The sequence below is a fragment of the Nematostella vectensis genome, chromosome 14 (assembly GCF_932526225.1).
Source record: "Nematostella vectensis chromosome 14, jaNemVect1.1, whole genome shotgun sequence".
In the NCBI taxonomy this organism is placed as follows: domain Eukaryota; kingdom Metazoa; phylum Cnidaria; class Anthozoa; order Actiniaria; family Edwardsiidae; genus Nematostella; species Nematostella vectensis.
Window position 1 is genome coordinate 354568 of NC_064047.1, and position 13324 is coordinate 367891.

General features: G+C 42.1%; 2 protein-coding genes across 3 annotated transcripts; both read right to left on the reverse strand.

The window, feature by feature from the left end:
- Positions 1 to 364: 364 nt before the first annotated feature.
- Positions 365 to 13212, reverse strand: LOC5501832 (DUF21 domain-containing protein At2g14520). 2 transcript variants are annotated; one of them, XM_032370136.2, is made up of 10 exons: positions 12976 to 13212; positions 11526 to 11784; positions 10194 to 10253; positions 5342 to 5448; positions 4626 to 4711; positions 4102 to 4209; positions 3688 to 3898; positions 3186 to 3235; positions 1032 to 1253; positions 365 to 951 (listed from the first exon to the last, which is right to left on the reverse strand). In XM_032370136.2, the coding sequence occupies exons 1-10, from the start codon at positions 13118 to 13120 to the stop codon at positions 853 to 855; spliced, it is 1347 nt and encodes a 448-aa protein (XP_032226027.2). In that variant the 5' UTR covers positions 13121 to 13212; the 3' UTR covers positions 365 to 852. The 2 variants fall into 2 exon arrangements, with proteins under 2 accessions (XP_032226027.2, XP_001623092.2); XM_001623042.3 differs by having other exon boundaries at positions 365 to 954; positions 12976 to 13196.
- On the reverse strand, positions 5502 to 9962 carry LOC116613488 (uncharacterized protein K02A2.6-like). Its single transcript, XM_032373987.2, has one exon. It carries the CDS (start codon positions 9765 to 9767, stop codon positions 5724 to 5726), a length of 4044 nt encoding a protein of 1347 aa, XP_032229878.2. The 5' UTR covers positions 9768 to 9962; the 3' UTR covers positions 5502 to 5723.
- Positions 13213 to 13324: the final 112 nt, after the last annotated feature.

Consider the following 13324-nt stretch of genomic DNA (forward strand, 5'->3'; position numbering starts at 1 on the left):
GACGGGTTTGGCTACATACTAGAGTGATGTAGCTTATGCTTTATAGTTTTGTCTACAAATAGCACGTCTATTGAGAACCGAAAGTGGCCTTCGGCCGTTGTGGGGGGAGGGGGGGTGCGCGTTCGCATCCCCTGCATCCCCCCCTGGGTACGGGCCTGACCCTTATAAACGACAACCTTATGCAGATACAGATGAGATGTTAAAGTGGTTTTCAAAATCCCGTGAAATACTATTTAGTTTATTTAGTACTAATACACTGTAATGTCTGTTATCTTTTGTTCTGGCTTGAATATTACACTTTAACAATTACATTTTGTTTCACGGGATTTTGAAAACCACTCTAATTCATTTACTACATGGATACTGCGTTAACCTACTATTTATCATGTGACCCTATGAATATAACGTGAGCCTATGAATATCATGTGAGCCTATGAATATCACGTGAGCCCTATGAATATCACGTGAGCCTATGAATATCACTTGACCCTTTTAATATCACGTTACCCTATGAATATCACGTGACCCTATGAATATAACGTGAGCCTATGAATATCACATGAGCCTATGAATATCACGTGACCCTATGAATATCACTTGACCCTTTTAATATTACGTGAGCCTATGAATATCAGGTGACTCTATGAATATCACGTGAGCCTAGGAATATCACGTGAGCTTAGGAATATCAAGTGACCCTCTAAACATAACGTGACCCTACGAATACCACGTGACCCTATGAATATCACGTGACCATACGATTTACAGAAAACCACTCGAAGATCGCGTCACTGATTAAACTACAAAAAAAATCATTATACTTGATAGAAAATCAATGACCATATTTGGAGATCAAGGCGACAGCAGAGGCTGTCTGTCGCCACCAGACCCCTCGGTGGGCTGGTTGCCCGCTGTATCCTCTGGGGGAGAGTTGATGCGCCCAATATCCAACTGCTAAGAAAAACATAGTATATGATACTGAGGTCACACTAGTACCGTAACATGTTTACTTCTTGGTTTTTCATACTTACAGATCCTCGACTCGGCCTTGGTTCACTGGTCACATGACGAGTTGGACTAGCATGCTGGTGTCCGTGCTCTTCGGAAGATTTCATTCGTTTGTAGCGTGCACGTGCAATGGAGATCTGGTTCTGTACATGCGGTCTTATCTGACGCACATCTGTCTCATCCCAAATGTCTTCTTGGATCAGTTGTTCTAGAACGTCCTCAAGGGTGATAATACCAAGGGTGCGCTGTGGTGTAAAGAATGTGTTAGGAAACGTCCTTAAGGGTGATCATGAAAAGGGTGTGGGGTATAGAATGTGTTAGGGAACGTCCTTAAGGGTGATAATGACAAGGGTGTGGGGTAGAGAATGTGTTAGGGAACGTCCTTAAGGGTGATAATGTCAAGGGTGTGGGGCAGAATGTGTTAGGGAACGTTCTTAAGGGTGATAATGCCAAGGGTGTGGGGTAGAAAATGTGTTAGGGAACGTCCTTAAGGGTGATAATGTCAAGGGTGTGGGGTACAGAATGTGTTAGGGAACGTTCTTAAGGGTGATAATGCCAAGGGTGTGGGGTAGAAAATGTGTTAGGGAACGTCCTTAAGGGTGATAATGACAAGGGTGTGGGGTACAGAATGTGTTAGGGAACGTTCTTAAGGGTGTTAATGCCAAGGGTGTGGGGTACAGAATGTGTTAGGGAACGTCCTTAAGGGTGATAATGCCAAGGGTGTGGGGTACAGAATGTGTTAGGGAACGTCCTTAAGGGTGATAATGTCAAGGGTGTGGGGTACAGAATGTGTTAGGGAACGTCCTTAAGGGTGATAATGTCAAGGGTGTGGGGTACAGAATGTGTTAGGGAACGTTCTTAAGGGTGATAATGCCAAGGGTGTGGGGTACAGAATGTGTTAGGGAACGTCCTTAAGGGTGATAATGCCAAGGGTGTGGGGTAGAGAATGTGTTAGGGGACGTCCTTAAGGGTGATAATGCCAAGGGTGTGGGGTACAGAATGTGTTAGAGAACGTCCTTAAGGGTGATAATGCCAAGGGTGTGGGGTAGAGAATGTGTTAGGGAACGTCCTTAAGGGTGATAATGCCAAGGGTGTGGGGTACAGAATGTGTTAGGGAACGTTCTTAAGGGTGTTAATGCCAAGGGTGTGGGGTACAGAATGTGTTAGGGAACGTTCTTAAGGGTGTTAATGTCAAGGGTGTGGGGTACAGAATATGTTAGGGAACGTTCTTAAGGGTGTTAATGTCAAGGGTGTGGGGTACAGTATGTGTTAGGGAACGTTATTAAGGGTGTTAATGTCAAGGGTGTGGGGTACAGAATGTGTTAGGGAACGTTCTTAAGGGTGATAATGTCAAGGGTGTGGGGTACAGAATGTGTTAGGGAACGTCCTTAAGGGTGATAATGCCAAGGGTGTGGGGTAGAAAATGTGTTAGGGAACGTCCTTAAGGGTGATAATGACAAGGGTGTGGGGTACAGAATGTGTTAGGGAACGTCCTTAAGGGTGATAATGTCAAGGGTGTGGGGTAGAGAATGTGTTAGGGAACGTTCTTAAGGGTGTTAATGCCAAGGGTGTGGGGTACAGAATGTGTTAGGGAACGTCCTTAAGGGTGATAATGACAAGGGTGTGGGGTACAGAATGTGTTAGGGAACGTTCTTAAGGGTGTTAATGCCAAGGGTGTGGGGTACAGAATGTGTTAGGGAACGTCCTTAAGGGTGTTAATGCCAAGGGTGTGGGGTACAGAATGTGTTAGGGAACGTCCTTAAGGGTGATAATGCCAAGGGTGTGGGGTACAGAATGTGTTAGGGAACGTTCTTAAGGGTGTTAATGTCAAGGGTGTGGGGTACAGAATATGTTAGGGAACGTCCTTAAGGGTGATAATGCCAAGGGTGTGGGGTACAGAATGTGTTAGGGAACGTCCTTAAGGGTGATAATGACAAGGGTGTGGGGTACAGAATGTGTTAGGGAACGTTCTTAAGGGTGTTAATGCCAAGGGTGTGGGGTACAGAATGTGTTAGGGAACGTCCTTAAGGGTGATAATGCCAAGGGTGTGGGGTACAGAATGTGTTAGGGAACGTTCTTAAGGGTGTTAATGTCAAGGGTGTGGGGTAGAGAATGTGTTAGGGAACGGGGGGGTGGGGGCTGACGGGAGTAGAGTGTGAGGAAGAGGCATATCATACCTTCCCGATAACATCCCCTACTGCCTTGCCATAGACAACACACATATGACCTGCCAAGAAACAACACCAGGCATTTGTGGACAATTAGAAAAGGTAATATACACAATTAGCCAAAAGCGAAAAGAGATCAAATTAGTGCTTTGAAAATTGTCGGGTGGTGGCAAGAGGTTCTGCTTTAAAAAAAACGTTTTTTTGGCTCATTTAGGCACCGCACCTTATTATTGTTTTCTGGATATCTGGATGGCTTTTATCCCTGGGTGATGCAAGCATATTTCAGCTCACATAAATAAAAAGCTACATGAGTGTTGTCATGAAGGAACATCATTTACATCACTGGCTTGAACTAAAAAACCAGTCCAGTTCTCTGTACCGCAGGCAAAACGTTTATGCAAGGATCTGTCTATATTTAAAAAAATATGGTGTCAAAGCAAAGAAATACATACTTTTCCCAGTTTGTGTCCATATTTAAATACAGAACGGCGTCTGAACGAACAACACATACTTTTCCCAGTTTGGAATTTATCCAGCAGCTCAAACAAAGGCTCGTCCACATGTGAGGCCAAGAGAGAGCCATCGCGGGGACGATATACGCCGCGTACTAGAGTAGCATCTTTAGGATCCAGGCGAATTAGGGACTTGACCAAAATCAGGCCCACAATGTTTTCTCTGCTTCCCTCATACACAGGGACGCGAGAATGGCCCTTAGCAATAATCTGGAATGGATGTTTGAAGGGTTTAAAATACATTAGCTGGAAGGCGATGGTTTAAAATATGATGTGACGCAATATGTTATCTGGAATGCGGTCATCCACATTAAGCATGAAGGTGCGGTGAAGTGAACATTACCATTAGCATAGACTATCATCAAGTTTATCGCACACTAAGCATGAAGGTGATGAGGTCAAGTGAACATTACCTTCAGCATGAGGCTATCATCAAGTTTATCATCCACACTAAGCATGAAGGTGCGGTCAAGTGGTGTGTAACGGTCTCTGATCCTCTTGTTCCTCATATCCAAAGCACCCTGGTAGCGGCAAGAGAATGTCATTATTGGCATGAATGGTTATTGTTCAGAGTGACAAAAACTTCATGCAAAACAAGACTACCAGGGAAAATCAACATCACTTGGTTGAAAACATATAAATCCGCTCTACAAAATCCTACTTTTTGCCAGTTAGAGTGATCAAATGGTCTCCGCACCTGCCAAATGGGGAGAAACATGGATTTTAGCCCCTGCTTGCAATAATTCAAAAGTAACAAGAAAATGGAATTTGGGTCAGGAGAACAGAGAATGGTACTGGACTTTTTATCATTTCAACATTTTTTCGGTAACAGCAAATAAGTGCCCCAATCCATTAGCAAGAATAGAGAGTTCTTCTATTAAAAGAAATGAAACTCAAAAGAAATGGTGTACAAAGGAAAGAAGCCAGTTATACTCACCTGGATGATCAGTACTTCATCATCTCTCAGTGGCTCTTCGTTTGCATCAGTGCCTTCTTTGTGGAGATCCACCAGCTCTTTCAACTCTGAGGAATTTCAATTCACATTCACCTAGTTCAAGCAGGTTGTTACTAATACAGCCTGGGGCTAGCATGCTCTTGCTATAATACAGCCTAGGGCAAGCAAGCTGTTACTATAATACAGCCTAGGGCTAGCAAGATGTTACTATAACACAGCCTAGGGCTAGCATGCTCTTGCTATAATACAGCCTAGGGCAAGCAAGCTGTTACTATAATACAGCCTAGGGCAAGCAAGCTGTTACTATAATACAGCCTAGGGCTAGCATGCCCTTGCTATAATACAGCCTGGGGCAAGCAAGCTGTTACTATAACACAGCCTAGGGCTAGCATGCTCTTGCTATAAAACAGCCTGGGGCAAGCAGGCTGTTACTATAATACAGCCTAGGGCAAGCATTGCTTGCCCTAGGCTGACAGCTTAGCTGTCACTATTAATACAGCCTAGGGAAAGAAAGCTGTCACTATAATACAGCCTAGGGCAAGCAAGCTGTCACTATAATACAGCCTAGGGCAAGCAAGCTGTTACTATAATACAGCCTAGAAAATATTGTGCACATATTTTTTACAGATAACTTTTCGAGCAGTTATGAGACAACACAGTCTGTGACAAATCTTCTACAATCACAAACTAATATGTACCTGCTCTCCTGAAAAATGTTGAGTGCTCATTTCCAAGAAGACAGTCTAGAAGCTTGGAGATCGGCCAAGCAACAATGAACAGCAAGATTATGAGAATTTTTACAAACCTGGAAAGGCAAAACTATATTTAAGGTAGATAAAAGAATACACACAATGAGGCTGTAATAAAAGGTGTTTACTTCAAAATTCGGTTGTTTTTTTGTACAATAAAGCTCTACAAAATCAAATCTACCGAGTGAAAAACTACAACATAAGACAACGAGGAGCCCTGTCCTCGGGGGGCCCATAAGATAAATAAGGGGCCACAGGGGGCCCAAAACAAATAATATTATAACATCTCCCTTCTCAACAAAGTGTTAGGTTAAGTGTTCAATAAATGTTCTTAACAATGTTCAATAAGTCTTTGTGGTTTTTTGATAACCCTGCCAGATGCTGTGCTCATCGGTGTCGTCTCGTGTTGCCTCTCAGAAGACTTTGGTGGTGTAGGCGATGCTGTCACATTATTGCTTAACTGTGTGGGGTTGTTGGTACTTTCTGGTGGTAGTTGAGGAATGGCTGGTATAACAAAAGGACTTGTGCTCATCGATTGATCATTAGGTGTTGAAATGATTTGTCGTCGATTTCTCCTGAAGACACGCCCACGCTCATCTCCTAATAAGTACGATCGGGGCAATACTTCTGCTTTCCTCCACTCAGCCTCCCGGTTTGGACGGATACGCACCTTATCTCCAACTTGTAAAGGAGGGAGATCATGACTATGACTATCATAATACTTTTTTGAAACACTCTGACGATGTTTCAATGTCTTCACAACTTGATTTGGGTCAACAGGCTGAGGCAGTAGCAAACGTCGATGAGTCGGTAGTTGGGTACGTGTTCTCCTACTCATTAGCAGCTGAGCTGGAGACACACCTAAGTCATCAAAGGGTGTATTCCTGTATTTGAGTAATCCTTCAAAAGGATCTTTGTTGTCAGCAGCCGCTTTCTTTAAAATCCGTTTTGCGGTCTGAACTGCTTTCTCGGCAGCTCCATTTGATTGTGGATACTCTGGAGAGCTTGTGGTGTGACGGAAACCCCACTCATCTGCAAACTTTTTGAACTCATGTGAACTATTAAAAAGGTTTCTAGTGTTACTGTACTGGGAGCCATTGTCGCTCAGAACTTCCACCGGGATCCCAAACCTTGCAAAAATCTTCTTTAAGTTATTGATAACACAATTAGCAGTGGTTTGGCGTAACAACTCAATCTCAAAGTACTTTGAATACAAATCGGTAACAAGCAAATAGGAATGTCCGGCATATTCAAAGATGTCAGTACTGATCACTTGCCAAGGCAATCCAGGAACCTCACGTGGTAGTAGGGTCTCTCTTGGCTGTTGGTTTCGGAAGGCATTACATATGGAGCAGGAACTAATCTTGTCTTTGATCTGTGCAGTCATTGAGGGCCAGAAAACATATTCTCTTGCAAAACTGAGACTTTTGTTCTCACCCATGTGTGCGCCATGAATTTCTTCTAGCACCTCTGCCCTCAACGATCTCGGGACAATGATTCTGTCTGCTTTGAATAACAAACCATCTTCTACGCTAAGTTCCTCTCTAAAACTCCAGTATTCTCTCGCTAGCTCATCAAGTTGATGTTTTTCTGCTGGCCAACCTTTAACGACATATTCCATGACCACTTGAGAGGTAACATCGCAGTTTGATGCTTCCTTGAATTTTTGCAAAGTGCTTGAATCTACACCAAGACTGTCAATTAAGTTGATTCCAATCATCTCTTCTGGTTCACTAACTGGTTTAGTGTCACTAACTGGGGCTCTGCTTAAGCAATCTGAGATGAATTGTTTCTTTCCTGGCACATAACGAACATCAAGGTCATACTTTGTCAGCTTTAACAACATCCTCTGCAATCTCGGTGGTGCTTCATTCAAGGGCTTTTTGAAGATGGCTTCTAGTGGTTTGTGGTCGGTTTCAACTACAACACGACGTCCATAAACATAAGTATGGAACTTTTCAGTTCCCCAGACAATTGCCAGAAGCTCTCGCTCGATGTTGGCATACCTTGTCTCAGCAGGTGATAGTGTTTTTGAGCCAAATGCTACAGGTCTTTCGTCCTGCAGAATCACAGCACCTAATCCCGTGCCACTTGCATCAACATTAAGCACTGTCTCTTTGGTGTTGTCAAAATAGGCTAAAACTGGCGCTGAGGTAATGACTGCTTTGAGCTTGTCAAATGCATGCTGTTGAGGTGTCTCCCATACGAATGCGGTATCATTCCTTGTTAGCTGCGAGATAGGGCCCTGGAGATCAGCTTTATGTTCAATAAATTTATCCAGATAGTTTACAGTTCCTAGGAAACGTAGTATGCCATCTTTATCGGTCGGGGCAGGCATCTCGTTGATAGCTCTTACCTTTTCAGGATCAGGCTTTAAACCGTCTGCAGTAAATAGGTGTCCAACGTAGCTGACTTCAGGAACTCGAAGTTTGGCTTTACGTGGATTGAACTTTAGACCTATCTCACGGCTCCTCTTCAATACTGCAATCATCTTGTCATCTAGCTCACATTGATTTCCACCATGTATCAAAAAGTCGTCAACGATTATTTCTACTGGTACTCCTGCGAAGAGTCGGTCCATCTCTCGTTGGTAAATCTCGGGCGCGGAACTTATGCCGAATGGGAGCCGCAGGAATCTGTATCGACCCCAGGGGGTATTGAAAGTCAGGAGCTTCGAGCTTTCTTCGTCTACTGGTAGTTGCCAAAAACCGCTGCATGCATCCAACGTTGAGAATATTTCAGCACCGGTGAGTTTGTTGGCAACCTGTTCCACTGTGGCCATCGGATAATGGGGTCTCTTGAGGGCTCTATTGAGGTCACGTGGGTCTATACATATTCTGATGTTGTCTTTGGTTGGTGGGCTTTTCTTTTCTTTGCCTTTTCGTTTATCGATTACTAACATCGAAGAGACCCAAGGGGTATGTTCTTCTTCTTTAACAATGATCCCATCTTCTTCCATCTCTCTCAGCTTCTGTTGAGTTGGGTCTAACATGGATACTGGGATCTTTCTGGGTGCGTGTATAACTGGAGTTACTGCAGAGTCTACCTCTAGGTGTACTTTGTTGGGTAACATTCCTGGTTTGTTACTGAAGCAATCAAGGTAATCTTTCAGAACAGGGTCACTTGTGAGGGTTGTGGTACTTTTGCTTTGTTCTCTGGACAAGTCGATGTTTGATGTTTGTGCTGATGGTGAATCTAGCAATGTGAGATCCATGAACTGTAGGACTTCAAGATCAAGGCAAGCCTCACAACTTAGTAGTGGGGTGAACTCTCCATCAACTACAAGATATAACAGATCTATCTTTCGATCTTTGTACTGTGTTGGAAGGCGGACACATCCTTTAGGGTAGATGGGCTTAGTCGCAAGCCAGCCCTTCAAAGGCTGGTGTACACGTTTCAACGGCTTGTTGGTGATGCTCTTGTACAAGTTGTAGGGAATGACAGTAGCCTCCGCACCCGTGTCTGCTTTCAGTTTGACCTCTTTTCCTGCTATCATGACTTTTATCAGGCTCTTTTTGGGTTGCTGGTTCTGTAACACGCTTCCGACTTCAATGGATCCAAAGTATGTGTGGGTTTCGTTGCTGTCACTTGAGTCATACTCCTGTTCCACCACATGCACTTCTGGATCTTTTTTCTGTTTGTTTTTACACATCTTTGCAAAATGGCCTGTTTTGCTACAAATCTTGCAATTCCTTTTAAAGGCTGGGCATCGTGTTGGGTGTGCAAATGAATGGCGATATCCACAGAACTTACAAGACGGCTGTTCTTTCTTAACTTGGACTGGTTGCACAGACACTGTTTTACTTGGGACTACTGTCTGTGGAACAAACTTATACTTCTGCAGCTCAGTCGCCTCATAAGTTCTGCAGTAATCATGCGCGGTTTGTAGGGTAAGGTCTGGCTTTTTCAACAACTCCCCTCGCAATTCATCGCTGGTTACTCCCCCCACAATACGGTCTCGTATCAATGAATCTCTAAGTGCTCCAAAGTCACAGTTTAATGAAAGCCGTTTTAGCTCACTAACAAAGTTGTCAATTCGTTCACCCTCCTTTTGGTTTCTAAGATTGAAGAGCAGTCGCTCATAAATGACATTCTTAGCTCCTCGACAAAGTTCATGGAACTTTCGGCACACATCACCATAAGATTCATTACTCTCGCCTGCAGTATACACAAAGTGGCTATACTCTTCAATTGCACTCGGTCCAGCACAGTTAAGTAACAAATTAACTTTTAACTTATCTCCCTTGTCGTCCTTTCCTTTTGCAACCAAGTAAATTTCGAACTGCATTAGGAACTTTCTCCAATTTTCTGATGCATTCGCATCCAACACCAAAGGTCCCGGAGCTCGATGATACATTTCCCCACTTTCGGCCATCGTTTCCTTGTTTTGTCGACTTTTCTTTAACAATTAATATTCTCCAGTGGTTAACCACTTCTGACACCATGTAATAAAAGGTGTTTACTTCAAAATTCGGTTGTTTTTTGTACAATAAAGCTCTACAAAATCAAATCTACCGAGTGAAAAACTACAACATAAGACAACGAGGAGCCCTGTCCTCGGGGGGCCCATAAGATAAATAAGGGGCCACAGGGGGCCCAAAACAAATAATATTATAACAGAGGCAATAAAAGGTAAAATTATTTTCTTTTGGTTTTGACTTCTTTAAATCATATGCAGGTATTTTTGCTATTGTCTCCTCTCTCGCCTTCCTGGTATTGATGATATAAGATATAAATGATTTTTTTAAGATGATTTCCTATAAAACTGGATAAGAGTGTTTGGTAATGGGTTTTTACTTACGGTGCCATGCAAGCCCCAATGGCAAGACCATATCTTGTACACAATGCTTGGGGGACAACCCTGATAACAGAAATAAAACTCAGGGATAGTAGGACATCCTTCCTTCCCTCTGAAACATAATGTTTCTATTCATGAAAGCTTCTACAGCACCAATAAAGAATAGCACGTGCAGTAAAAGAAAAGCAGAATTTCAGCATAGTTACTAAAAACAAGTTCTGATGAATGGAAGTAGATGGGCTTTTCAATAAGAAAAGCATAGAAGGATAACTGATCATTGTTAGAACACAAAATTTATTTAAATAACTTTAGTGCATAAGTTTCCCTTACTTATTTTGTGAACTGCCCACATAGTCATCACGAGTCAATAATATTTCGGTGAGAACTTGATGAAGTTTTGTTTTTAATCACAGTTAAAGGCCCATGGGAAACCAAACGGATTGTTTTTGTTTTGAAAAGGGAACAATTGTCTTTGCAACCAATTTGATTGGAGGGCTCTTTACGCATAGATTAGTCACTACCAAGTTTGAGACTCAAGGAAGCTAAACCCAAATTCCTTTGTAGTTGTTGTGATGCAAGTTTTTGTATACATGCAGCAGATAAGTATTATCAGCAAATAGAAAAAAAAGTTTTGTAGAAGAGTATTGAATAGTATTGACATATAACAAGAATAGCAAAAGGCTTGTTTGTGGGAGAAACTTAAATGCATTTTGGTGGTTTTCCTTTTTTTTCCAAGTATGACGAAAACCACTGTGATATTATTAAGTGAAAGCCACAATGTTAAGGTTTCCCCTTCAGTATCAAAAGCCTATTTTAGATCTCCAAATATTCAACATGGAAAGATAACTTCATCCATATTAGGCTTGTATTACTGTATATTTACGTACTATAAAACCGCATGCTGTGTGGAATGTGCTTTGCACTTTATACAAAAAGTCATTGGTTTGTCAAAAGTGAGATACAGTAGGTCTGTAGCAATTGGCATCCTCCCCGTCGTCAGATTTATATGTTGGAACAACTTTGACTTGTTTCAGCTTATCTGGGTAGACACCAAGGGCGACCAACAAAGTAATTAGTTTCGTAAGGGCTGACTTCTTTTAGGATGTGTGTTGGACAATAAAAACCAATAAATACTTACCAAAAACCAAGAATACTTACTCGACCCCTTATCATGTATTATGTATGCATGTATGATGAATGTTTCACTTACCCAACCTTAGACCCATTGTATGTGTTTTGGACACAAATAGAGACCAAAAGAGACAATGAATTCTTTACTTACTCCCCCTTATCATGTAGTGTCTACAGTACTTATGTTATAAATGCTTCACTTACTCTCCAAAGAACAGCACAGCAGTAACAGATACACAGATGGCAATAACAGGAGAAGATATCCGGTCCATGAAAATTGGCATTGCCTCAACAGCAGCTGCATTTGCAAGCAGGAGAGTAACTAGCAACAGGTGGTGTTGCTCCACTAGCGGAAGGATCTTCTTGGCGTGCTTGCGCTCATTGATCTTACCACCTCTCATAAGTACCTTTAAGCTAAGAATGTCCAGGGAGAGAAGTCCCATGGTAAGACCAGACATTAGCCCTGTAGGAATCAACCAATTTTAGAACCATGACGAAAACAGAAAAAAACCATAACGGAATCAACTAATTTTTAAACCATGGTAATACCAGACATAAACCGTAAAGGAATCAACTCATTTTAGAACCATGGCAAGGCCACACATAAGGGACCATACATTATTTATGCTAGGGGGTTCAGCATATGTCATCTGAAATTCGCTCCACTATTGAATGACAAATACTTGTGGCATGCATATTGGACATCCACACAGCAATCTTGTAAATAAGTAATAGTATTTTTATATAACATGCATTATTGTGCTGAAGATTTGACCATGTCAAAACTAAAATGTGTTTGATTCTACACAGAAAAAGTAGATCACCCCCAGCACATGCTTCCACATTCCATGATACCCCCCCCCCCCCCTCCAATAAACGTGTTGAATTCATGGTAACCCGCCCCCTCTAATTATTGCCAGCCCACCCTCTGGCATAAATAATAAGGTGATTTAGATCCCCGACGCCCACAAGGGGACACTGCCTTGTGCACGTTCCATTGCACGCGCACAAGGCCTCTTGCATTGTGGATCTAAATCACCATAATGAATGATCCCTTAGCACTTTCGGAATCAACTGAGTAATTTTAAAATCATGGTAAGACTAGAAAGTAACAATAACAAATGTACCCTGCATAATTCATAATAGATTTTAGTTTGAAACTCTTTCTCCCCAGTGGCAAACGATTCCAAACACATGCATCTACACGCCCGTGACAAACTGCACACGTTATGCCTAGTGCACACTAGCAACATAACAACATAACGACATGGGCGTGCGCATTATGTTTAACCCGACATAACGACATGGACATCATGACATAAAAGAAAAAACATGTTTTTTTTTCTAATGTCGTTATGTCCATGCCGTTACGTCGAAGATAAGAGTGCGTGCGCCCATGTCGTTATGTCGATATGTCGCTAGTGTGCACTAGGCATTTAGCTTGGAGCTCGCTCAAATCTAAATGCTATAATATGGCTGGTGCCATAATTTTTCTAAGCCACCGTCTTTGGCTTTACTAGACATCGTCAACTTTAAGTTAACAAATCAATAACTATATAACAATATTATATTGTACTTACTTACATATAAATTAAGTATGCAAATAAAGATTGATTAAACTACCAAAACTTCCCAGCCGGTTTCTGGAACTTACCGGCAAATAAAACTAAGAACACATAGACCCCGAGATAAATCCAAAACAAGCTATCCTTGTAGTTGATAGGCTCTTCGGGTACCATGTAACGCGTACCATTGCAAATGACCTCCTCTTTTCCCACTACAATGCACGAAATATTCATTGTTGTGATGGGATGGTCAAAGTTTTGGGACGAGGAAATGCACACAAGCAGTCAGGCGTTCTTGCAATTCCGAGAGGGACTGATAATGGAATATAAAATTCGAAGTGCGCGGGAAGAAGTAAAAAACAAAAACAAAAAACAACAAAAAAAGGAAAGAAGAAAACTTTAGATATGGGATATGTGTAGCAGTCCTTCTTAGAAAAA

Excerpts from the sequence above, each read along its gene's own strand:
- LOC116613488 (XM_032373987.2), bottom strand. The coding sequence starts at position 9,767 with ATGGCCGAAAGTGGGGAAATGTATCATCGAGCTCCGGGACCTTTGGTG.
- LOC5501832 (XM_001623042.3), bottom strand. The coding sequence starts at position 13,120 with ATGAATATTTCGTGCATTGTAGTGGGAAAAGAGGAGGTCATTTGCAAT. Across the intron at positions 10,254-11,525 it reads GCTGTGCTGTTCTTTGGAGA|GGTTGTCCCCCAAGCATTGT; the intron begins GTAAGTGAAGCA and ends TTCTGTTATCAG. Across the intron at positions 955-1,031 it reads CAAGGCCGAGTCGAGGATCT|CAGTTGGATATTGGGCGCAT; the intron begins GTAAGTATGAAA and ends TGTTTTTCTTAG.